At 38.6% G+C, this 18,939-nt stretch overlaps 1 protein-coding gene across 1 annotated transcript in view; it reads left to right on the top strand.

Annotated features, from left to right (window-relative positions):
- MDGA1 (MAM domain containing glycosylphosphatidylinositol anchor 1) overlaps positions 1-18,939 on the top strand; it is a 321,444-nt gene that overhangs the window by 105,773 nt on the left and 196,732 nt on the right. The window contains exons 3-4 of the mRNA XM_081315387.1: positions 5,315-5,489; positions 15,294-15,490. Of these exons, the coding sequence (XP_081171513.1) occupies positions 5,315-5,489; positions 15,294-15,490 (372 nt within the window). The remainder of the gene's footprint in view (positions 1-5,314; positions 5,490-15,293; positions 15,491-18,939) is intronic.

Genomic DNA, 18,939 nt, shown 5'->3' with positions numbered 1-18,939 from the left:
GACAAAGCTAGCCTGATTATCAGGGCTAGAGATATGGTTATGATTGTATTGAATCATGTGGGTGGAATATAGCATGCTGTTTTCAGTATTCATAGGGCTGGTCTATAATGACTAAGACTTCATACTGGAAGCTTTCCTTTTCATGCTTAGAAATGTCAGTGGAAGAATTTGATGTTTTCTGCGTGGTGGATGTATGTGCCTGAGCCCTTAGCAACCTCACCAGCAGCAGCTCACATCCTACCTTAGGTCAATATCCCTGATAAATAATTATAAATTAAAGCTAACACAATTGTTAAGGAGACCAATTTCAATTTAAAGGATCCTTTTGCTATTAGTTTTTTCTGTTCTCTTTAAGTGTATAGGTCTAGTAGTTGATATTTTAGGAATTAGTTCTGCTAGCTGAGGAATTAAATCCTTACCTTACTAAAAAAGGTCAAGGTAATGACAGAGGAACTGGATGTGAGGATGGAGGGGCACTGAAGTACTACTTCCTGATGAAATTGTGGGATTTGAAACTTTACTGATTCTGGCAACTTATTAGAGGTATATAGATAGTCTATATTTGGCTCCACTTGTCAAGAGAAGTTGTAAGACAAGAAGCTAGCCTAAATTACCCTGAAGTAGGAATGCATACAGGAAAATGTCCATGTTTGCATATGAGAAATCTGATTTTTCTGCGGAGTAGTTAGCATGCATTTTACCTACAGAAATAATTCAGATTCAATTTCTAGTAGACTCCATTTTGGATAGAGAGAATTTCCTCCAGGAAATCTGGACAACTTCATCCTGTCAACCTAAATACTATTCACCTAGAAGGGGCATAACCTGGCATTTTCAAGACATAACCCTGAGATTGCCAGTCGCAGAGCCCTGGATGAAAGATAGAGGCTTAGGCCATGTCTTCACCATAAACCAGCATGTTTATAAACATTTGCAATCATGGGGTGGAGTAACTGATCTCTGACAATACTGTGAAACAGACCAGGACTTGTTCTCCAATCTCAACATGTTCAGATAATCTGAACAAAGCACTGGCCATACATCATCATCATCATCATCATCATCATCATCATCATTATTAATATTAATATTGATCATCGCACAGTCAGCCAGATGTTCAGACTGGATTTGGCACTTTTGTCTACCTATCGAGTCCTTACTAAGGACCTGGGATAGGCAGATGTGGATGTTTGATGGTATTACAGATATCGTCACAGGATGGAAGCAGTTCCTAGTAAGGCCGTCTTTTGCAATTTTACTAATGGCGAATTTGTCAGTGCCAATGGTGTTCAAGTGGTGCTCCAGTTGTTTTGGGATTGCACCCAAGGCACCTATTACTATTGGTACTACCCTTGCTTGCCTTTGCCACAGTGTTTCTATTTCTATTTGTAGGTCTTTGTATTTTGTTAACATCTCCAGTTCTTTCTTGCCTATTCTGCTGTCTCCAGGCACTGCCATGTCCACTATCCAGACTTTTTTGTCTTTCTTATTGACAATTGTTAAGTCCGGGGTGTTATGTTGCAGGTGCTTGTTTGAATTCTGAAGTCCCAGGGCAGTTTAACTTTATCATTTTCTATGACTTTCTCTATTTTATGATCCCACCAGTTCTTGCTTACAGGCAAATGATATTTCTTGCAGATCTTCCAATGCACCATTGTTGCTACTTTGTCATGCCACTGCTTGTAGTCAGTCTATGCAATCTTCTTGCAGCAGCTTACCAGGTGGTCCACTGTTTCTTCAGCTTCTTTGCATAGGGGGCACTTACTGTCTGTTGCTGTCTTCTCAATTTTGACTTTGTATGCATTTGTCCTCAAGGCTTGGTCTTGTGCATCCAGAATTAGTCCCTCGGTCTCTTTCAACAACTTTCCTGCTCTTAGCCATTGCCAGGTCTTGTTATTATCTGCTTTCCCAGCTATTTTTTTAATGATCTGCTAGTCTCTGTTATGTTATTTCTGATTCTGGATGTTGTTCTTTCCAGAACTGGTGCATTCGTTTTAGATATCCTCTTCTTGTTGGACTTGATCTGTAATAACAGATCATTATTTCTTTGTTTTCAATCACTGTGTATTTGCGACGGGTAAACACCTTTTCTTTTCTTCCAGTAGTTCTGCAGCTGCTGGCCCTGGTTGCTCAGCCAACAGTCCTGAGTCCTGTAACCCATTTTTCACCAGATAACCAGGAACTCCAACATCTAGTGCGGACCTTGTTAACCCGGGCGACATCCGAGCCGGTATGGCATTCTGAAATTTACGTCTCACCATATTTTTTATGGGAGAGACATAAAAAGACATGGTTGAATCTCTGGCATAGCTCTCATCTTCCTCAGAGTACACAAGCCCCACAACCACGTCAAGGTAGTGCCACACTGGGGGAAGAATTATTATTATTATTATTATTATTATTATTATTATTATTATTATTATTATTATCATCATCATCATCATCATCATTATCATTATCATTAGAAAAGAAATAATAAGGCAGTCCACTGCAAGACAGTTGCACATTCCCAGTCTGTAATGTGTTACTCATTTATTCTGTAATTTGATTCGCACAATATAGGTGAGATCATACTCAAGATGCTCTTCCTGCACATATTTTTGATTTTAGTGCTAGTTCAGATTATGGCAGATTGACAGTGGCGGCTGATAACAGTGGTCTGCCTGTTCTTTTCTGGAATTAGAATTCCACCATGGGTAGAAATACCATTATATGATTATTTGCCAACTTTCCTCATGCCCTCTGCTCACCAGTCTGCTGCTCCCATTTCTGCATTTCCATTGCATCTGCCAGCTTTCTAACCAGTTTGCCATCTGCTCTAATGAAAAATGGAAGCAACGTATTGTTTTTGGCCTAGCCAACAATTTGAATATTACATGTCAGGTCCCGTGTCAGGTCCCACCTCCTTCTTTCTTTTCTTTCTTTCTACTCAATTAACCCATTTCTTTCTCCCTGCCCACCTGGGTTTATGTATCTGGGACACCAAAGTAAACCCCTTTCTAAATGAGAAAAATTTGAATGATTGCAGGGTGTACTATTCCTTTTCTCAATATATTTCACTGCCATGTGTGTCTCTGTGTGTCTAAGGCTGTGAAATTATATATACATATACATATATATGTATGTATGTATGTATGTATGTATATGTGTATATATATACATATAAACTGCCTCTGGCAGTTTACAAAAGAAGAAAAAACAGCCACTACCACACACTTCTCCCAGAAGAACGAAGCTGAAGTCACCAGCCTGAGGATGACGGATGAGATTTCGTCGAAACGTTGCCCTGATACCTCCAATTCTATGTGGGGAAAAACCTGAATGACCAAAGATCTACATATATACATACACATATACACACACACATACATACATATCAGAATTTTCCCCATAAAATAAAATACAAATTGAAAAGAAATGAGAAAGTACAAAAAATAAAAAATAAATTCAAATTAAGAAACATATAAATGACTTCTGATCTTCTTTTCAATTGCAATTTCATTATCTCTATCCCTAAGATGTTATACAAATCCCTTCAGCCCTTATTTAATCTTCAAATCCATAAATCATCATGTAATTTCTTTCTTCTTCTCAGCGGAAATTCCATATAAGGTTTTTAGTCTTTCAAAAAAAAAATGTTTTTTTTCTCCCACCATTTCTGTAAGTTCTGATATTTTTACAATCTAATTCTATTGCTTTACCCTTTTCAACTCTGCAAAACATTCATTCACTGCCCAGAGCACTTAGATAATAAAATAAATAACAAAGTGAAATTATTGTATTCAAACAGAAGCATAAACAAACATACTGGGAAGATTAATTAAGAAAAAGGAAGCAACACAGTGGATCTGCACCTCATCCTTCTGAAAACTAACCATTTCAGGATTCTCAGGGTCTAGAGAGAATTGACTGAAACTTACTCTGCTCAGAAATGTGATGATCCCAATTAGCCCTGATGCAGCTATGCAAATGTGGCTTCCAAAGCATGCATGATAGCTAATCAAAAGCAAAATAGCAGGGGTTATTGCTAATATCCTTGGAATCTCCAGAGTTATAAGGAGAGTGTTCTTTATTGACAAAAATAAGATCATGCTCGGGGAGCAATATTTCTTGACCCAAGTGTGAAGTCTAAAGGCTGATTCAGATTGTGTAGAAAACTAATGCGAGACATAAAACAAACGCCAATTCCATATTAAATTAAATGCATGCTGAAAACATTTTTTTAATGAGGGACAGAAAGATCAGATGCAAAAATCCTAGGTCTAAAGGTGTATTACAATAACAATCCAGAAATATAGGTAGTCCTTGATTTATACTCATTCATTTAGCGACCGTTAGAAGTTACAACGGCACTGGAAAAAGTGACTTAAGATTGTTTTTTTACACTAACATGGCAACATCCCCATGGCCATGTGATCAAAATTTGGGCGCTTGGCAACTGGCATGTATTTATGGGACAGCCGTGCTGTCCCAGGGTCATGTGATCAACATTTGTAATTTTTTCAGCTGGTTTCTGACAAGCAAACTCAACGGGGGGTGGGGGAGTCAGATTCGCTTAACAACCGCAATGATTTGTTTAACATCTATAGCAAAAAAGATGATAAAATGAGGCACAACTCACTTAAAAAGCTGCCTTGCTTAGCAATGAACATTTTGGCTTTTAATTGCCGTAAGTCGAGGACTTCCTGTATCAGTTATCGATAAATCTACAGATAAAGACCCAGCTCTCTATCCATTAGGACACAATGGCAGGAGAAAGAGAGATAAGCCTGGCATTTGGGGACTGTGATCTACTTGCCTTATGGGACATGGTTAGTAGTTATTAGTTTTCTGTTCTAATGATAGCTTTTCAAATATCTAATAAAACTAGATGATCAAAGGCTGCGCCCTGAAATCTCTGCCTGCTAGACCTCTAGTTTTGACTGTCAGTCAAGAGGAAGCCTGACATTGATATTCGCTCTGGCATTTACCACATTGTTCATGTTTATATATATTGGCGTCTAGTCATGCCGGCCACATGACCACGGAGACGTCCTTGGACAAGCGCTGGCTCTTCGGCTTTGAAACAGAGATGAGCACCGGCCCCTAGAGTCGGAAATGACTAGCACGCATGTGCGGGGGAACCTTTACCTTTACCTTTATATTAAATGGTACACTCTGTACAGTTGTATTATATACATATTTTCTGCAGATGCATAGCATGATAAGCAGCCTAAAAGCATTTCAAATAAATAGATGGGCCCGGGGCCCAGATCAAAGTTTGCTTGTTTCTTATGCTTTATTTCTCTCTGCTTTTCTCCTTTCCCTCCTCTAGGTGAGGTGGACCAAAACTGCCGGCAGCGCCTCGGACAAATTCCAGGAGACATCGGTGTTAAATGAGACCCTTCTGATTGAGAAGATCCAGAGGCTTCAGGGGGGTCGTTATTACTGTAAAGCAGAGAACGGGGTTGGGGTCCCTGCCATCAAGTCCATTCGAGTAGATGTGCAGTGTAAGTCATTTTGCGGCCATCCAAGACTTCCCACAGTTCTACTGTGTATATCTTGATCGCTTGGCTAGTGAAATTCTGCATTGACCTAGACTCATTCTCATACCTCTGAGGTAAAGGGACAGACCTTGTTTTATCCACGCTCCCTTTCCTGAAAGTGCTGGTCTTGGACAAAATGTCCTCATGAACTTAGGGTCAGATAAGAAGGCATGTGTACTATAGTCAGTGGCATGCTGCAATTTGGTGAAGCCCATTTGGATAGAGGAAACCTTAGTCAGCTGTGCAGTGATGGGATTTCCTTGCTCATTTCAGATATAGCCCTGGGTTTAACACTAAATGAAGAGGTAGATGCAAGTCTGTTTGCTCCTAATCATACAGTCGTACAGAAATTAAGAACCCTTGCTTCCTCTTTTAATGTAACTAAATGTTAATTCATCAAATGAGAGTTGGAACATTAGCTAGTTAAAAAGAAGGTAATTCGAAGGGATGCCAACCAAATATTTTGGGTTAACAACTTCAGCTTCAGGTTGTAGTCAGGAATTAGATTAAGAAAAGCCCTTCTTCTGAGCCATGGTTGCACAATGGTTAGAATGCAGTTTGGCAGGCTAATTTTGCCGACTGCCAGCAATTCAATTCTCACTGGCTCAAGGTTGACTCAACCTTCCATCCTTCCAAGGCCGATAAAATGAGGACCCAGATTGTTGGGGACAATATGTTGTCTCTGTAAACCACTTAGAGAGGGCTGTAAAGCACTGTGAAGCAGTAAATAAGTCTTAAGAGCCATTGCTGTTATTGGAATTGGAATTCAAAATATCTGTAGAGCACTAGATTGCTATGTCTCATTTAAAACTTGATTTGCTCTTGGGCTGTTAATGAACAGTCATTGGAATGAATCAAGAGTGTTCTAGGTTCAGACTCCTGTCTGGCGTAATGTCCTTTCTCAGTGGCCACACAGGAGGAGAAAGGAGTAGTCCTGAGACTGGGTTCTCTTTGTTCTACTAATGGTAAACCATAGCTTAGTATTATGCAAAATAGATCTTTCATTGTAATAATGAACTTTATATTAGATTCCGTTACATGAAACTAAAAGCCCTTCTATTTTACTTGCCTTCTAACATGAGACTCATCTACCTGGCAAAGTATTAACCCTCTAAGGTAGACCAGACTAGGAAATCAGAGTTAATGCTAGTTTTATGATAAGGTTGTAACAACAGTCTTGCAAGTCCAAATGTGCTTTCCCTTCCTTCCCTTTACTTTGGTGAAAAACGAGAGGGTCTTGTCTGGGATACTTACTTGGGTTTCAGATCTGCTCCAGATTTCTTTTGTTTCGCTGTGGTATTAATTGCAGTTCTTCCTCCTATTCCTCAAAGTTATTCCTTCTACCCCTTACACAAAGGCATTGATTCACCCAGTTGCACAAATAAACACATAAATGATACAATAAAATGAGAACACAATAATTAAACCCCGGGGTTTTCTTCATATTTTAATAAAATCATAGAATTACAATCTGCTCTTTGGTGTAGAATGCATTAGAGCATTGCTGAATGAAGATCTCTAGTGAAGAACATACCTCTTCATGTGACAATCTCTTCCACTGGCTGACGGTTCACATAGCTTTTAAACATTAAATTTCTTCTTAAAGTCTAGCCTGATGTCCTTGTATTTTAGAATAGAATAGAGCTGTAAGGACCTTAGAGGTCTTCTAGTCCAGGCCCCTGCTCAAGATGGAGAACTTACACCATCACAGACAGGTGAATGTCTAGTCTCTTATTAAAAATTGTAAATTGGTTCTAGTCCTATTCTCTCTAGCAATAGAGAGAATTCACCCCTCCTTTTCTATGATAGCTCTTCAGCTATTTGAAGATTGCTGTCATCTTTCTCGTGTCATTTTATTTGTGGGCCGAACATACCCAGATCTTTTCCATTTCTGATAAACGTTCTTGACCAGACTTGATTTTATACACTTCACCATCTTGATAGCCCTTCTTCGAAATGTATCCAATACGTCACTGTGGCTTTGAAAGTGATGTGCCCCAAACTAGGTACAGTTCTACATAAGGGTCTTATCTAGGCAGAGTACAGTGGGGAAAATTACTTCCCATGTTCTACAGTTTAAACCTTGGCTTACTACAGTTCATTTAGTGACCATTTCAATTTACAATTGCACTGGAAAAAAAGTGACTTATGACTGTTTTTCATACTTACGACCGTTGCAGCATCCCCGTGATCATGTTATCAAAATTCAGACACTTGACAACTGACTCATATTTTTGACGACTGCACTGTCCCAGGGGTCACTTGATCCGCTTTTGCGACTTTCTGACAAGCAGTGTCAATAGGAAAACCAGATTCACTTAACAACCCTGTTACTAACTTAACAATTGCAATGATTCGCTTAACAACTATGGCAAGAAAGGTCGTAAAAGGAGGCAAAACTCACTTAAGAATTGTCTTGCTTAGCAAAAAGAAATTTTGGGCTCCACTGTGGTCGTAAGTCAAGGACTATCTGTATTCTCTGTGCTCCTGATAACATTTGCCTTTTTAACATGTTGCTGGCTCATGTTTAACTTATAGCTGATAAGGACTATTTCACATATACTACTGCGAACCTAGTTTCTCTCATTCCCATGGTACTTTGCTTTGTGTAGAATTGTATGTACTTCTTGGCACATCAGTTTCAAAGGGACAGTGACATACTGGAGAAATTTTGAAGAGTGACTATCAAGATGGTGAAGTGTCTAAAATCAAGTCTGGTCAGGAATGATAGTCAGGAATGGGAAGGATCTGGGTATGTTCAACCTACAAATAAGATGACTGAGAGAGACATTATTGCAACCTTCGTATCATACAGAAGAAGGAGCGAACTTTCTCTATTGCTTGAGAGAATAGGACTGGAACCAATTTACCGGCATAACTTGCATAGCTTTAACAGGAGATCAGATAAATTCAGGGAGATCAGATGAATGAAACAAATTTATGAATTATTAAATTCAAAGCTTAAAGTAAAAAAACTCAGTTCGCTTAATGGCAATTGTGTGAAAACATCAGTATGTCTGCTTATGGGTGCTCTAGAGGTAATTAGTGCTGGTGAAAATGTGCCCTGGCCTGATCCTGGAAGACTTTTCTTACATTGATAATCACCTGTTAAGATATCTGATAATGAATGATATAATTATCCTCACTTTCCTGCTTTCTTGAAATGTGTACGTTGGTTCAGTAAATACACCTCTGGCTTTCTTCCAGGATGCTAGGAGAGGAAAGCCACTGTTGCCTTCTGCCAGCTAGCAAAAAGCAATTGGAAAGTGGTTTTGGAATGCATTTTCCCAAAGAGAATGTTGTGACAATATATACTTAAACATTTCACATTTTACTTCACAGCCTGTCCTCTCCCTCCCCCCCCAAAAGACCATCTTTACCTGTATATTATTTTTAATTATATATGTACAAAACATTAGCATAGGGGCCCCTGTAGTGCCAACTGCAGAGAAGTTTTTAAAATCTTATCTAGGAAATTAACGTTCTTTTCTTGAAATATTTAAGAGAAGCCTCACCAACTTGTCATCCTCATTGTTTGGAAATTTTGGGTATTGCATTTAAAACACAGCTAGAGACGGTGCCAATTTTGTTAAGGCTGGTTTAGGTTTTTCTTCTTGTCCTCCTCTATTATGTAGCTTCCCTGTGCTTTCCTTTTCTTTGTAAATTTATTTACCATAGATAATTTATCTTGGGTTATTAAAGAGTCCCATCTCAGAAGGGAATTGATTTCTTGTGCAGTTTCCCTTTGCTTTTAGAATGGAGCTTGGATCTAAGCTGATGCAGAGTCCTGCTCTTCTTCCTATATTTCTGACCTTTAGAGCTGTGGGGTAAATTGGGTGGCCAAGGGCTTTTCAATACTAACATCTACTCTACAGATGGACTTGGTAATACGTCTCTTGCTTTGTGTGCGTGCATGCGCTGCTGTCCCAGAAAAGAATTTGCACTTTTTTTGTAACTCTTTGTTAGATGGATAGATAGATGAATGAAGGAGTAGGAAAGGACTAGGTTAATCCTTACCACTGTTGCCCTTAACTGCACCTTTCATGACATTGTCTTTGTCTTTCCTTAATATGTAATAAACATTCCCTTTTGTTTACTGTTGATGATAATTTTACAGTTACTTGTGCCCTGACCTAAAATTATATGGTATCTGAAACAATTTGTTTGCTCAGAATTGAAGTGATGTCTGTGTGCTTGTTTCACAGATCAAGTTGTAATCATTCCTGACACTTGGAGAAAGTAAAATGCAAATACAGGTAGACCTCGACTTACAACTGTTCATTTAGAGACCGTTCAAAGTTACAACTGCATTGAAAAAGTGACTTACGATCATTTTTCAGTCTTATGACCTTTGCAGGGTTCCCTTGTTCACGTGGTCAAAAAAATGTATGCATGGCAACTGGTTCATATTTACGAAGGTTGCAGTGTCCCGGGGTCATCTGATCACCTTTTGCAACCTTCTTACAAGCAAAGTCAATGGGGAAGCCAGATTCACTTAATAACCATGCTGCTAACTGGAGTAATTCAATTAACAACTGCAGCAAGAAAGATCATCAATGGAGCAAAATTCACTTAACAAATGTCTCACTTCACAATAGAAATTTTGGGCTCAATTGCGGTGATAAGTCGAGGACTGCCTGTATAGAACTAGCCACATATTCTATTACTATTACTATACTCCCATCAAGGGAAGTTCAGACCAGTTATAAACATGATCCTTTGTTCATGAGATTTCCTCGGTACAAATATAGTGGATTACTAAAAAAAATGAAATTTCTCAATCTTCCAACCAAATTCCTAAGCAGCTTTCAGATTTCAGGAAAACATCAGGTCGTGTGTTACCCGTTGATTCATGTAAACCTGTTTCAAAGCTTCATATAAATCCTTGTAGAAGAATGTCAGCCAAACTGCTGCTACATTTCAGCTGATGCCAGCAAAGCAGGTCTGCTGAAGATCCAGAAAACTGCCAGCACTAGCACAAAGTCCCCAGATATTGTTATTAATTAGGGAAGCTTTTCCTTGGAGCTTTTCCATGTTGGGAGGAAGAGATAGGAAAGCCAGATGGAAAGTGGGGACATTTAAAAGTTATACTGATATTGAAACAACCCACATGGTTGTATCAGTTGGCAAGCTAATAACTGTGGGTTGAATTAAGCTCTGATATAGTTTTATTAAAATTTGTATTACTATAGGCATTAGTGCATCTAGCTAGAGATAGATGAGGTGCTTTGAATACTTAAAATATTATTTTTTAAAAAATAAGTACAATTCTTTCCATAATCACCATTTCTACTATCATCAGTACTTGCTAAGATTTAATACTTTAATGATTCCTTTTTTTTTTTTGGCTGAGACATGCTGAGGCTTAAGTGAAAAGAACGGACACTTGCAAACTGCTGCAGGCATGGAAAAGCCTCTTGGCTCTTCTATTATCTTCAGAGACCACTTGGAAAACAAGGAAGAAAGATGGCATTCTTTAGTGAAATTGTGATTTTCTTCAGAATTTTTGAAGAGGGCAATTTTTATATTCAGATTTCTTTAGGTTGGAAGAACCATTAGTGAATTTGCAACTAGCTGCATTAGTTTGGGTATGAGGATAAATAAGGATGAGAAAGGATCTTAAGAAAGGATGAAAGAGCTAGTTTGGTGTAGTGGTGTACTAGTTAAGGCAGACATGTCAAACTCGCAACGTCATGTGACATCGCGTGATGTATCTGAGCTTTTTCTCCATTGCCGGCAATAGGGTAGGCAAGGTTTCCTGGTGACATGTCCGGCCCGCGGGCTGGCAGATTGACACCCCTGAGTTAAGGCATTAGGCTAGAAAATTGGAGACTGAGTTCTAGTCCTGCCTTTAGGTATAACGCCAATTGGATGACCTTGGGCCAATCACTCTCTCAGCTCTAAAAAGGAGGCAACAGCAAACCACTTCCAAAATCTTACCAAGAAAATTGCAGGGACTTGTCTAGCAACTTACCAGAAATCAACATTGACTCCAAGGCATCTAGCTATTTATGGATGAGAAAAGTGGTATCACATGAGTGCAGGGAGTTTTGGGCCTTGTAGTTCCTATAGGAAGGGACGCAGTGGCTCAGTGGGTTAGGATGCTGAGCTTGTCGATCAGAAGATTGGCAGTTTGGCAGGTCGAATCCAGAATGCTGCGTAACAGAGTGAGCACCTGTTACTTGTCCCAGCTTCTGCCAACCTAGCAGTTTGAAAGCACGTAAAAATGCAAGTAGAAAAATAGGGACCACTACGGTGGGAAGGTAACAGCGTTCCATGCGCCTTTGGCATCTAGTCATACCGGCCACATGACCACGGAGACGTCCTCGGACAAGCGCTGGCTCTTCAGCTTTGAAACGGAGATGAGCACCGGCCCCTAGAGTTGGAAACGACTAGCACGCATGTGCAGGGGAACCTTTACCTTTAGTTCCTATAGACTTACTGAATACTAGATGGGAGAAATTGGCTTTAAGATAATAAAAGGCATGAACCTGAATTAAAAGAGCCTCTGACACAGTTTGCACATTTAAATATGATGAGCCTAAATCCCTTCAACTTATTTTAATCACTTACTTTGACACAGTGAGGTTTCCCCCCAAAAAAATACTCTAAAGCGGTATGGTAAGAGATTAGAGCTGTCACTGGAGACTGATAGGAAATTAAAGGTCTCTGGGATGAAGTGCAGGTGAGAAACTATTACACAAAGAGTTTTGGGGGCAGAAAAAAATTCCAGGTGAAATGACCAAGGGTAAGTCACCTTGTTATAACTGCTTCGCACAGCATCAAAAATGAATGAGAGTTAGGCAGCAGACAACTGAGGCTTAGGTCAGGTGAATTTTATTGCTGTCCCATTTGCATGTCATTGTTTAAAGCCCATTTATGCTATTTCAGCTGTTTCATTGTCACTGATATTTTTTCTCTTTCTTTAGCTTGTGGAAGGAACAAGGCAAAGAACAATTGAAACCCATCCAAGTAGGAACTGCTGCAAAGGAAGATCAAAATGCAGAGGAAACAAATAGCAATGACCCATATTTTCTCACTTGAATGATGTGATCACAAAGCACCTGGGAAAAGAACATAAATATTTAGCTACTATAGAAAGACCCCATTCTCCCATTAATGTAAACAAGAGTTTCTGTATACATTGACATGAATAGTTTTGTGCCTAACAATCCAGAGGTTATTATAGGAACTAAAAATGATTTATAAAGGAAAGTGGAGTCCTGGTGCTTATTTAGGAGTCATCCAGGAAGGTAACATTATGAAGTTTGCCTAGATTAACTGGAGTAGTGAAATGAAGGTTAGTATATATTGGTTGAAACTCCTTACAAAGTATTTATGAAGTCCCTCTAATCTGGCTCTACATCTCTTTTATGTTTTCCTCTGCCATTTTCAATATCACTATTCGGCTAAAAAAAAAATCTGCCCTTGTGTCTGAATACACTTCTAGTATTATCAGACTAACAAATCTCAACATTTATTACAAATACTGGCTCTTCAAAATGTGTGCCTCATTAAAATATGCAAATTGACTGGTCTAGGCACATATCTAATGGAAAATGTTTGCTTTTAGTTGAAAGTAGTATCTTGTCTTGAAACCAGATTTCCAGACATATATAACTAAATCAATATTTTAAATTTCAACAGCATATAAGAGCTCTATGGAAGAAAAAAAGGAGCCTTCATATGCTCTGTGGTCACATGTTTCAAATATGCCAGGACTTTTCTTTTTTACAAAAGCTCTGCATTTGGTCCTCATTAGTGTACATCTGGATTTTTCTCTCCACTGAGTTTAATGATTATCCATCTCCCCAACCCTAGAGTGCACAAATACACACACACCCAACTGTCTGAAAGCAGGGACATATGATGCACATTGACAACTTTCATTAATCTGGTTTGGCTCTGTCTCTCCTCATTAGCAGAACATTAAATGAAGTGGGAACCTAAATGGATGGCAAGAGTTATATTATTTGATTCAAGGGTTCTTTGCTCCTTTAATCTACTCAATCTTGAAAGGCATCTTGGGAACAGAAGTCTTATTATGATGCACTGAATTAGTGTCATTATCAGAATTATATACTGAGTCTTACCTTCAGGATTTTGGTTCACGCAGTGAACAGAGACTTGTAATATTGAATTTTGTCCCATATAAGAATAGTATTGGGGACAAAGAAGACTGCTTTTTACTAGGTTGGGTCATTCGTTCACAAACTATATTGTTTACTGGGAGTGTATCTTTTAAGTTTTCTGATAAGGAAACAGTTTCAGTGTTATCTGGAGATGGCAAGGAGTTAATTTAACTCTTCTGAATTTAAAGAATATGCCCAACTATTGAGTTATACTTTTTCCATAATGACAGATGAGTTGGCCAGGAAAAAAATTGAAATAAGAACAATCTATAGAGGCAATATCTTTATTGTACTAACCAAAATTTAGTATTAATCACAAGCTTTCAAGTTTCCTAAAAGTTCTAATGAAGTGAAATAGTTAAAAAGCAGAAAAATGAACATGAGATTTGTGGCTAATATATATTATTCAGCCACTTACATGAAATAACAGCTAGCATCTTCAGAGAGCTATATCTTTACAAAAACCCTTGCTGTAATTCAGAAACATTTTGCACCCTGCTGTATTGAACAACATCCAAATTGCATTCCTTGAGGCTGATAAAGATTTTTAAGAAACATGAAAACTTGCAGAGATGATAAAATATTGGTTGAGCAAATAAAGATATTGCGCTTGTGGGGTTTTGAGCAGGTCCTGCTCAAATTGCTTTTCATTGTGATTAATTTTTGTTTGTATGAAGATTTTTGAATGGAGGAATATTCAATAGTGTGATTCAAGAATAACTCTTAAAGTTCTTGATTTTGTACTAAATAAAGATTATCTCCAAAATGTAGAAACAAATTATTGCAAACCGTATACAAAAAACTAATTTAAAATATTAAATTTGTAAAAGGATGAGCAAATTTGGGTTAGCTAGGAAGTGAGATTTAAAATGTCTTTCTAGTTAAGAGACCATGTAAGATGAAAGATTAAAGCTTATCTTTAATTTTTCTGAGGTAGTGGTAGCTCAACTGATGGGGCAAGAACTTCATTCAAATATAGAGAAGCTGCAGTTTAAAGAAACTACAAAGTATCATTAGTAGAATAAAAGGGATGAAAAGATGCATTTGGCAGGCTAGGCGGAAACAACCAGATTTGGCATCAAGTTTTCACAAGCATTATTAAAGATCTCCACTCCACAATGACAGACAAAATACAAAGCACTTGAATTTTATCAACTGGCACAAAGCCGGACATAGTGCTTAAAATATCAATACGCCAAGTTAAAAATAGTCTATCTCCTGTTTTCTTTTGCCATCTGGCTTGATAACAGACAACAGAATGCACAATTTATTCAAAGGACTTCTGTGACATGTTCACTAGCCCCAGGACAAATGAGCTTTCCAGTCTTCTGGGGCCAGATAATTTACAGACTGCGGTCCTTGTAGTATTTACTGATCAATCTGGCAAATGCAATTTATCCTATTCCTCATTTAGTTGTTTTAGAAAAGCTCAGTTGCTATGCAGATACTTAACAGATACTAGCCTTACTTTAGAGAGGTATCACTTTGTTATAGGTCCTATTACTACTTTGCTTGGTGGATGGAATGAATTTTCCTATACATCTGGAGCATTGGGTGATCCACAGACTTTGCACATTCTGGCCTAAATCTCATCAACAATCTCTGTGGATTTTCTCCTTCCTTCTTTTCTTTGCAGATTTGGACCAGCCCGTTCTTACTGTCCATCAAACTATCAGTGATGTCCGTGGGAGTTTTTATCATGAGAAGACCGTCTTCCTTCGATGCACGGTCAGCTCTAATCCACCTGCTCGCTTCATCTGGAGAAGGGGTTCCGAGACTCTTTCCCACAGTCAGGATAATGGAGTGGATATCTATGAACCATTGTACACAGAGGTGAGATAGATGTTATCTCTCCACATACTTTCTGGACATTTGGGGGAATTGGATTTTGTTGTGACAATATATAGGTTTCACAAATAGTCACTGAGTCTTATCTCCATGAATTTATCTAATCCTGTTTTAAAAGCTTCCAGTTCAATAGTTTAAGTGCACATAGTGTGAAGAGATACAATCTTTTATCTTGAATCTCCAATCGTTCAGCTTTCTTGGAAGATGCCAAGTTGCAATATGAGAGAGGAGGGTAAACTAACACATATTAACTTCCTTTACATCATGCCCAATTTTATCTATTTCATATCTACCTTTTTCTGTTTAAAAACTAATGCAAGATTTTTTTTATAAAGAGGATTGTTTCTGTGACCTTGATCATTTTAATTATTCTTTTTTTCCACTTTCTGCAACTTTACATGTAGAATTTCCACTATGAATAACAAAATGAAATTCAATTGTGAAGAAAGTAAGGTTCTACATTTAGGCAGGAAAAATCAAATGCACAGGTATAGTATAGGACGGTGATACCTTGCTCAATAGTAGCAACTGTGAGAGAGATCTCGGAGTCCTAGTGGACAATCACTTAAATATGAGACAGCAGTGTGCTGCTGCTGCCAAAAAAGCCAACACAGTGCTAGGCTGCATTAACAGAGGGATAGAATCAAGATCGCGTGAAGTACTAATACCACTTTACAATGCCTTGGTAAAGCCACACCTGGAATACTGCATCCAGTTTTGGTCAAAATGATGTAAAAAAGATGTCGAAACTCTAGAAAGAGTACAGAGAAGGGCAACAAAGATGATTGGGGGACTGGAGCCTAAAACATATAGGGAACGGTTGCTGGAATTGGGTAAGTGTAGTTTAATGAAGAGAAGGGTGAGGGGTTACATGATAGCAGTGTTCCAATATCTCAGGGGCTGCCACAAAGAAGAGGGAGTCAAGCTATTCTCCAAAGCACCTGAAAGCAGGACAAGAAGCAACAGATGGAAACTAGTCAAGGAGAGAAGCAACCTAGAAATAAGGAGAAACTTCCTGACAGTTAGAACAATTAACCAGTGGAACAACCTGCCTCCAGAAATGGAGAATGCTCCAACACTGGAAGTTTTTAAGAAGAGACTGGACAGCCATTGGTCTGAAATGGTATAGGGTTTCCTGCCTGAGCAGGGGGTTGGACTAGATGACCTCCAAGGTCCCTTCTTCTTCTTCTTCTTCTTCTTCTTCTTCTTCTTCTTCTTCTTCTTCTTCTTCTTCTTCTTCTTCTTCTTCTTCTTCTTCTTCTTCTTCTTCTTCTTCTTCTTCTTCTTCTTCTTCTTCTTCTTCTTCTTCTTCTTCTTCTTCTTCTTCTTCTTATTGGGGCCGGAGTACCTGAGGGAACATCTGCTGCCGGCATCAAGCTCCCTGCGCCCTGTGCGTTCCCACAGAGAGGGCCTCCTCAGGGTGCCACCGATCAGAGAATGTCGATTGGTGGCGCCCAGGGGGAGATCCTTCTCTGTGGGCGCTCCGGAGCTGTGGAATCAGTTGCCGGTAGAGCTCCGGATGGCGCCCGATCTTCGCTCCTTTCATCGCGATCTCAAGACGTTTTTGTTTGTACAAGCCGGCCTAGCCTGATGGGGATTGGTGGGGTTTTTATTTTTTTGTATCCTTAATTTTATTTTTGGGGTTTTATTATTGTATTAATTGTTTTAACTTGGGCAATTATTTAATCTTTTTTTAATGTTTGTACTTTGTATTTGACTTTTGCCCTGTGAACCGCCCTGAGTCCTCAGGGAGAAGGGCGGTATATAAATATTATTAAATTAAATTAAAATTAAATTATTATTATTATTATTATTATTATTATTATTATTATTATTATTATTATTATTATTATTATTATTATTATTATTATTACCTTAGATTCTTATACAGGCTTCTGACTTCCGGTGAATCCCAACAAAGATTTTTTTTAATGCAGTATAGTAGCCACTGCGTTTTCTTTGATTGATTTATAATGATATCAAGCTAAGATCCCTGTAGTGCAGTATTTCAGATAACATAACTATTCACTTTTTATATGATGCTGCGTGGATGGATTACTTTAGTGTTTGTTTACATAGAAGTGGGTATGCTAATAATGCTTGGTATGGGCCTGTGACTCAACTGAGTCCAAAAAGTGAATTACAAGATTCTAAGATTGGAGAAAGAACCACAACAGTATAACATTAAGGAGAAGGGGCAATAAGGTCAAGAAAGGTATTAACTCAGGAAAGTTAATATATGTGATAAATGGGAGAGATAGAAAGGAATGAAAGAAAATGGATGGATTTGGCAATCCCTATGTACAAGTTCAAAATTCACAGCCCAGCATTCTAGATGCAGCTCTATTACCAAACTGCTAAAAATCTATTTCAAATACTCTCTGTCTTTCTGTCTGTCTGTCTATCCCTCTATAAAAGTCTGCTTGTTCATTAAAGAATGAAAGCTTGTACCTAAAAAAATAATTAAGAGATTTCTTGTGGTAAGGAACAGCTTGTTGAGTACTAAGGAAAAACATCACACTCATTTTTTTGTAACCATAGCTGTTCAGACTATATGATTAACCTATGAAATCTTATGTCAGAAAGCTGAATTCTCCCCTCTCCTACCGCCAAGTGGATTGTCTATGCTTCATTAATGCTTTTGCCTCAGTTTTTGAAATTGATGACTGGCTTTTCTTGAGATTGTTCAAATACCTAGTGGTGAAGTACTATTCAGAAACAATCTCCACAATGAATGTGTTTTTCTTTATTTTTCTCCTTCATAAATTCTCAGAATTTTCCCATGTCCTGACTTTCTTAAATCACATGCTAACATTTTTCTTCTTTGACGTTTTAGGAAATTGGGTTTATATTCCTCAAAACAACCTAGAAAATTAGCCCCCACCCACCCTCCATCTCCACTTTATCTGCATACTCATAGTTAATTTCGCTCTCTTTATGAAAGGAAGGGAAGGGAAGGGCAGATGATATTGAGGCATTCTGCACATCTGTGTACTAACCTCAGGCTGGGCTCTATTTGGATTCTGTCTGCATTTGATTTTTGAAGCATGCCCTAGGCAGTCTCTCATTCAAATCATACCAAAGCTATCCTTCTGCATGCAGGGAATAACAACAACAACAACAAAAGTTGGAAGGGACCTTGTAGGTCATCTAGTCCAACCCCCTGCTTAGGCAGGAAACCCTATACCAGACATGTCAAGCGATGTATCAGAGCTTTTTCGCCATTGCCGGCAATGGGGTGGGCGCGGTTTCTTTATGATGCATCTGGCCCATGGGCCAGCAGTTTGACACCCCTGCCCTATACCATTTTATACAAATGGCTGTCCAGTCTCTTCTTAAACACTTCCAGTGTTGGAGCATCACTGGAAATCCCAGTCCCTTTGTCTTCTCTTGGTTGTAACATTGTAGTTGGCACAATTGTCTACTTTGCACCT

The sequence above is a fragment of the Vipera berus genome (genome assembly GCF_964194415.1).
Source record: "Vipera berus genome assembly, chromosome: 1".
NCBI classification, from domain to species: Eukaryota; Metazoa; Chordata; class Lepidosauria; order Squamata; family Viperidae; genus Vipera; species Vipera berus.
This window is presented reverse-complemented; position numbering and strand designations above follow the sequence as displayed.